Source organism: Leguminivora glycinivorella, chromosome 20 (genome assembly GCF_023078275.1).
Source record: "Leguminivora glycinivorella isolate SPB_JAAS2020 chromosome 20, LegGlyc_1.1, whole genome shotgun sequence".
Taxonomy (NCBI): domain Eukaryota; kingdom Metazoa; phylum Arthropoda; class Insecta; order Lepidoptera; family Tortricidae; genus Leguminivora; species Leguminivora glycinivorella.
The window spans coordinates 3,377,438-3,385,264 of record NC_062990.1 but is presented as its reverse complement, the minus strand read 5'-3'; the positions used below and the strand labels follow the sequence as shown (position 1 = coordinate 3,385,264).

At 37.2% G+C, this 7,827-nt stretch overlaps 1 protein-coding gene across 1 annotated transcript; it reads left to right on the top strand.

Annotated features, from left to right (window-relative positions):
• Positions 1 to 1,093: 1,093 nt before the first annotated feature.
• On the top strand, positions 1,094 to 4,776 carry LOC125237223. The gene is made up of 2 exons (XM_048144225.1): positions 1,094 to 1,549; positions 2,023 to 4,776. Exon 2 carries the CDS (start codon positions 2,901 to 2,903, stop codon positions 4,287 to 4,289), a length of 1,389 nt encoding a protein of 462 aa, XP_048000182.1. The 5' UTR covers positions 1,094 to 1,549; positions 2,023 to 2,900; the 3' UTR covers positions 4,290 to 4,776.
• Positions 4,777 to 7,827: the final 3,051 nt, after the last annotated feature.

Genomic DNA, 7,827 nt, shown 5'->3' with positions numbered 1-7,827 from the left:
GTAGAAGGTCTCTAAATGTCGAATTACAACCAAGAACTACACTAAATTTTAATATAAAAAGTACAAATACAAAAAAAAAGTCTAAAATTACTTTAGAGGTGCAAATGACTCTAAATGTCACAACTAAAAATAAAATGTATATCTACTTAATCTAATTCTCCTTAGAGATGTATATGGTCTCCATGAGTCAAAATCATATATTTAAAATATTCACTAAAAGAAAGGAAACAAACGACAACCGAACAAAGTGTCTTAATTTAATAAAAATTAGAATTAAAGTTACTAAGTTATAACAGCCCCAGTAAGCTTAAACAGACCGGTCTTCACAGACGGCACCCGTTCACGAGTATGACGCGTATCTCAGCCATCGCCTCCCTCAACCTTTATTCGGGAAGGTAATATAAGTATTTATATATTATATATATCGTTGTCTGCTGAGTACTCACAACACAAGCCTTATTGAGCTTACAGTGGGCCTCAGTCAATCTGTGTAAGAATGTCCTTATAATATTTATATTTATTATTTATTTATTTATTACTTAATGGTCCTTAAAAACGAATGGCTAAATATTCACGTTTTTATTGTAATATTTCCCGTGCTTTTGCAGATATACCGCATACATTCTTCCCGCATCTGAACCCAAAGACATTCACGAAGTAAGGCAATTTCTGAAAAGCGAACGAATCCTTTGAGGTTTTCATATTGTCTTGCATAGAGATTGCAACGGGGATTAAATAATCATCCCTTGGCTACAGTTTCTCATTCCTTACAGGAATAAAGTTTTAGATTTAAGACTGTTGTACTGTATGACTGCCAGTAAGAGCGTTACTACATTGCATGTGAGCTTGATATAATATAATATAGCTTGATATGATATACGAGTAAGTTGTTTTAAATTTTTGACAGACTCCAGAAGACTACGTTTAAGGTTATTGTAACGTTGCACGTACATGTTTTAATTATAAGCTTTAATTTTATTATTTTTACAATTTTAATTATACAAATTTTAATAAAATAACTAATTTATAAATTAATTTTAATTATAGTTGCATGAATTATTTTAATCAATTATTATTTTTATTATTTATTTTAATCAACTAACTATTTATTTTTACAAATTTAACAATCAATTTTATATTTACATTAATTATCTTATTCTACTTTTCTATTTTAAAGTACGACTAAGAATAAAATAAAATAATTATGTTTTAAAAAACCTCTGTAATAGACATCGCAAGGTTAATCCGACCGTCCATGCGCTATTCGTATCAACTGTACTACGACCGGTCTGAGCTGACGTCACGGAATAATCTGGAACTGGCGCGAGCGCTGCCCCGCCGCGCCGCCCAGTCATCAGTCCGCGCCAGCCGCCAAACGTTACGCACGTACGTACCGTCGCGCACACGGGCCAGCCCGTGTCGTCTCGCGCGCTGTACAAATTATAATTTTAATTATTTTCTGGTGGGCGCGGACACCTGCAAATTTATTTAATTTAAATATATTCGGCGACGTAATCGCGAAATAACGAGTTCCCGCACCCACGTACTGGTAAGTGCAAAGTGTTGAACGTTATTTTAAAAAATAGTACATAGTGTAATTTTAATCCTAATGTGAGCTCACTTGTAATTATATTTTGTTAACTGTGTTAAATGCTTAATTTAAATTATTCATTCCCATTTTATGCTAAACGCTTTTAGAGGGAATGACTTTGCAATTTCCTTTGTTCTGTTAGTGCTAAGTAATGTAATGGCGGGTACGAATAAGTATGTGTGCGTACCTCCTTCTTAATTTAGTCACTTTCTTTGTTCTTTCTTCCTTACTTCTGTGCTTTTCCTTGCTGTGCTTGTAACTCCGCTCTGATTTGTGAACACAAACACGCTATCTGCTTATGCACTTATGCTGCTGGTGCACCGGCTTATTCTTGGTCTCACCTTCATCATCATCATCGTCACAGGGTGTTCACCTATCAGAGCGAGCAAGAACAAGGTCTCATCACTAAGACTATGCGTGGAAATTTACAGGGTGCGCCGTTATTTTTAAAAAAGAAGACCGTTCAGCCGACGTGTCACACCGTCACCAGCATCCACACACACAACATCCAGACGGCTGGGTTGGAGCCTGAGTCGTTCGCCCGCCGTCGCCCCTGCTCCTCTTCAGCGCTGGCCCCCACACCTGCTGCGGACCACCGTCATAACCACCAGCCAGGGCAGTACCGCTCCGCGGTGGCAAATTATAGACCGGGCCTTGACCACCCACGACCCTATTCCAAATTTTAGTTTTTTTTAAATAAATTATTTTTGTTAACGTTCTGGTAGAATTTTTATTTATGCCCTACCAGTCCTAGACGTTACATTGGCGCCTGAAACGTGGTCTTAAGGTCTAAATTTGCCCCGCAGAATTTGTGTGTTTGTTGTTTTTTTTGTGAAACGTTTTTTATTTTTTGGTTGCAAGTAACTAAGGTGTACCTAATTAATAATAATAATTGTAATTATTTATTTATTGTGGAATTGTAATTTTAATAATAATTTTATTTTGAATGACATTATTTATTGTAATTTTATCATCACCCTGTACTATTGTAGTGTAGACTAGTACAGTCGGTCGAATATTTTATGAATATTTTTTTTTATGGTGCAATATTTTAAATTGTATGTTTGTGGTACACATTAGTTGCAATATTTTAATGCTTCTTTTCTTTTTATTTTTGTGACTGTCTATTTTATTTTTTTGATTTTGCTTGATTTTTTATTTTTTAATTTAGCCAACCAAAACGTTACTTAGTTAACATTGTAACAGGCGGAGTAGTGTTAATTAGGTACAAACGTTCAACACTTTCCACGGTTGCCAATTTTTTTTTGTGCACGTTATTATTATTATTTTATTTTAAATTTCATTGAAAATGGAGTTTCCCGTGAAATTCTTGTCTTTACAAAAGCCAGAATTAGAGTATGAGGTTAGCATTCGTGGTGAGACACCCGGTTCTACAGTCCAGGACTTGCGGAAACAGATTGCGAAGTTAGGGCCTTTGTTTCCTTCCGAGGATATTTTAGAAAGTAATTTCACTGTCGCTGCCGATTTAAGAGGTGTTAGTGATGCCCTCGCGAAGGTTCAGTCGAACTTAGATTCACGACCTGATAGGAACGTTTTGCTTCGCACACAAAACCTTTTGCATCACTTGCATCATCGTCTTAATCGTATTGTTTGCGATGAATCGACACAGCCCATGTTTGATGTTTGTGACCAGGAGTTTCGAACTCTGACAGCTAGGTTTAATTCTATGAAGGACACTGCTTCCGCGACCGTCTTGCCAGCTCCGAGCGCAGAGCATGTAGTTAGCACGGCACCGATAAATGTTAACGTCACTTGCGACCGCGGTAGTCATAACGAGCTTTGTAAGATCAAGTTCGATGGCAAGTCTTGCGTCCGTGCCTTCGTGGAACGTATAACGGAATTTTGTGAAGCTAGGTCGATTTCGGATTCGAAGCTTTTGTCGTATGCGACAGAGATTTTTACTGGTGATGCACTTCATTGGTACCGTAATATTAAGGGTCAAGTGTCCACCTGGGTTGAGCTCTCCACATTGCTCAAGCAAGATTTTGGTCAGAAGGACTATGATTATAGGCTCGGTAATGAGATTCGGTCACGTACGCAGGGTGAATCCGAGAACATTACCGTATACTTATCAATCATGGCTGGTTTATTCTCGCGTCTCTCTAAGCCATTGCCGGAGGACGAAAAGTTGGAGATCCTTCTCCATAACATCAGGCCTTGCTATGCCAGTACCTTGGCGTCAGCGTCTGCGATTACTGACATAAATACATTGCGTAATCATTGTCGTAATTACGAAAGTATTCAGGCACGTCTTGCTGACTTTCGTGAACCACCCAGGCGTACAGCTGACACTTTGGCACCTGAGTTTGCTTATAGTGGTACTAATAAAAATAATAGCTTCAATAATAACAAGAATTTCACATACAGGAATAACAATAATAAACAATATAATAATAACGCTAATGCTAATACTAACAATAATAATAGGTCTTATACTAATAATTTTAACAAATATAACAACAACAACAACGGCAACGAGAAACAGGTACATGCACTTACTTCTACACCCTCGGCCAAACCCTTATTTTGTCCTAGATGTCGTAATAATAGCCACAACTTGCGTCAATGCCCAGCTAATAAGGATGACATTTATTGTTTTAAGTGTGGTCATAAAGGTGTCAAGTCTCCTGATTGCCCTACTTGCAAGAAGGCGAAGCCTTCCTCTTCAAAAAACTAAAAGGACAGAATTGCGCCAACCATCACATTGATCATTTTGATCCTGTAGATTGGAGCGATTGGTTGAAAACTATTAAAATTTATTTCAATTCGTATAAGATCGACGCAATTCTGAATGATGATTCTAGTATTGATAATCGTCCTTATGCAACGGTACACGTTAATGGTATTGAGATGAAGGGTTTGCTAGATTCTGGTGCTGCCGTAACTGTTTTAAAGAGTGATGCTCATACAGCATTACAAGGTTTACCTTTATTTAAAGATAAATTTATCACAGCCGTTGGGGCTGGCGGTCGTATAATGCAGAGCCGGGGTTATTTTAACTTGCCTGTACATTTTCGTGATAAGTTTCACTTTATTACTGCTCATATTGTCCCAGAAGTTAATACTGATTTTATATTAGGCGTAAATTTTTGGCTTAAATTTAACATTCTTCCAAATTTAAGTAGTATTACTTTTCCTAATGCTACAGTCGATATTGAAGAACCGAAGTCTGGTGATACTTCGTTCATTCACGGTTATGATCATTTAAGCGTTTCGGAGAAATCCATAGCTGACAACATCATTGCACAGTTTGAGGATATTTCTGCTGAACGGAAAGGCTTAGGTAAGACCAGTCTTATTGAACACCATCTTGATACTGGAGATGCGCAACCGATCCGGCAACGGTATACACATACTTATTCGTACCCGCCATTACATTACTTAGCACTAACAGAACAAAGGAAATTGCAAAGTCATTCCCTCTAAAAGCGTTTAGCATAAAATGGGAATGAATAATTTAAATTAAGCATTTAACACTGTTAACAAAAGATAATTACAAGTGAGCTCACATTAGAATTAAAATTACACTATGTACTATTTTTTAAAATAACGTTCAACACTTTGCACTTACCAGTACGTGGGTGCGGGAACTCGTTATTTCGTGATTACGTCGCCGAATATATTTAAATTAAATAAATTTGCAGGTGTCCGCGCCCACCAGAAAATAATTAAAATTATAATTATTATAAGTGATTATAACGGTATATCGTATTCAGCGCAGCATTTTAGCTGTGAAGAAGAAAAAGTGATATTATACACTTACTCGCGCAAAACTTACGTTTATATTAATTAACCCGACTTTTCGGACATGAAAATTTCAATCAAAATGAAGGGCAAGGGATTCATCTTCGTGGAATCCGGTGATTAGTGATTAGATTAGATTAATCTAAACGCGAGAAAACTTCAGGTCCTATACCATCGGATGTGAGTGTTGTATGTAGGCAGAGTGGCAACCCTAGCGTAAAAGGGACTAATGACAATCAAGTGCGAGTAGTTCGAAAAACTCGTACAGCTAGAAGATGTTGATACAACTCCCAGCCAGTTTACCCGTGACCACGGACGTAATGTCATGTCCGAAACGTTGGGTTAAATATAAACTTAAATGGTGGGATAATTTCTATGCGTTTCAGAGGATTGGCACTATCTTGCTTAGCACAGGCCAGGGAGAATTGGAAAAAGGAGAGGCCTTTAGAGGTAGTATACTCACCAAGTGGAGTTGGCCCTCTCTGGAAGAGATACTACTAAATCGGGAGTTGATTAAAAAAGGAAAGGGAGATGTTGTGCCCAGGAGTGGGATGGTAGCAAAGTAGCCTAGCAAAAAATCCTTAACATTAAGGAAAGGTAAGTTTTATAGTTATATTGCAAAATTACGTGTATGTACAAGAGCTTCGAAACTTATCTGTATGCGAAACAGTTTGCTTCGTTCAGGTTAGCATTATCTTCCAAGTTTTAGTCCAAGTCAAAATATTATAGCGAGAATAAATAAAAAAAAAAGAAATATGTAACGGTTTGGTAGAAGAGTAAGTTTTTGTAAAATGGGCAAATTTGTGGCAGGTTGGCAAAGTTGTAGCAGTTGACGGTACCAAAAAATTCTAGGTACTTAACATTTTTATAGGAGGTAATTAAGGAGACAGATCGGTTGATGATAAGCGATTACTGCTGCCTATGAACAACCGCAAAATCAAAGGTTTAGTTGCGTTTTAGGCGCTTAAGATGGGAGTGATGTGCACAGGGGTAATTTCGAAGCACAGAAATGCTCGGGTAATTTCGAAAGGGGTATCTGGATATGATGATAAATATTGGTGATTTTTAAATATGTGACTTTCGAAATTAGACGACGTTCGCAATTATCCCAATGCACCCTACTGTATTTTCTTCCAAGAACTAAAGGATCAGCAGTGCAAAGTAAAAAAGTTAAAAAAAAAACGCACTGTTGAGGACTGCCAACCTTGGAAATTTTAAAGCTGATAAAAAAAAGAAAGAAGGGTGAGGTGATTTTGGCGGTTTTGATAACATTTTTGTCACAGTTTCATTTTCTTTCAACCCCTTACTTGCCAAGAGTGGCACTGAAGCTTTAGTAGTTTCATGTGCTCTGCCTACCGCTTTATGGGATACAGGCGTGATTGTATGTATGTGATAACATTTTTTAAAAATGTAAAAAGTAAAGCTTTAGACCAAATTGTTTATAAACTCTTTCGCTTAACCTTTGCACCACCCACGCCAGTAAAACAGAACTATTGCAAGTCAACCCGTTAACAGCCCGCGAGGGCCCGACTTGGAATTTGAATGCGCGAATATTGTACCTAGTCCGTTTGTGGCGTCCCCCTTAAGTACCTTTGGACCTTAAAGTTATAGATCTAGTGGTTTAAGAAGGTTTAGCTTTGTCAAGGGTGGCATTTAGTTTTTCTGGTTTAAGTATAAGAAGTATATATTCACATGAAAGTTTTAGTATGTAAAAGCAAAGATGATCGAGTATTATAGATACTGACGAATCGAAGTAAAATGTGTAACCACAGCGCATAGACTGCCATCTCTTGACACAGGCTTAAAACTTTTGAAACTCAGTTTTGACAATTTGGCCCATATTTTTAGCTTGATTTGTGCTAAAATGTCAAACATTAATATTAGCGCCATCTAGCTGAGCGTTCATATGTAATGCCATCTAGGCCACCGTACCTTTTTCTGTGTGGTATACTGAGGTACGTTTTTGTCTTAGACTTGATCTGTCTATACGGAGTTATTATTATGTGTTTGGTAAATGTCATGGTCGGATTATTTTGCAGTATCTCATGTAATTTTTTATTAAATTATTTGATCGCAAAATGAACGAACATTATAATAAGTAATCCATACTGATATTATAAATAGGAAAGTCTGAATGTCTGTTTATGTTTCCGTCTTTCACGGCAAAACAGAGCGACAAATTGGCATGATTTTTGAAGTGAAGATAGTGAAGGGATGGAGAGTTACATATTAGGCTAGTTTTTTACTCTTTTTAACCTCCAATTTCCCTAAAAGGGGGGTGGAAGCTTGTATGGAGCATTCCGAAATTTTCGAATTTAACTTACAATGGTCGTGGTTGATCGCTTCTTTCCCGAAATACTGAACTGTTATTATTTTATTCTATTGTATTTTTGTACCAACCTGTATTTTTAACCCCCGACGCAAAAACGAAGGGGTGTTATAAGTTTGACGTGTCTGTCTGTCTGTCTGTC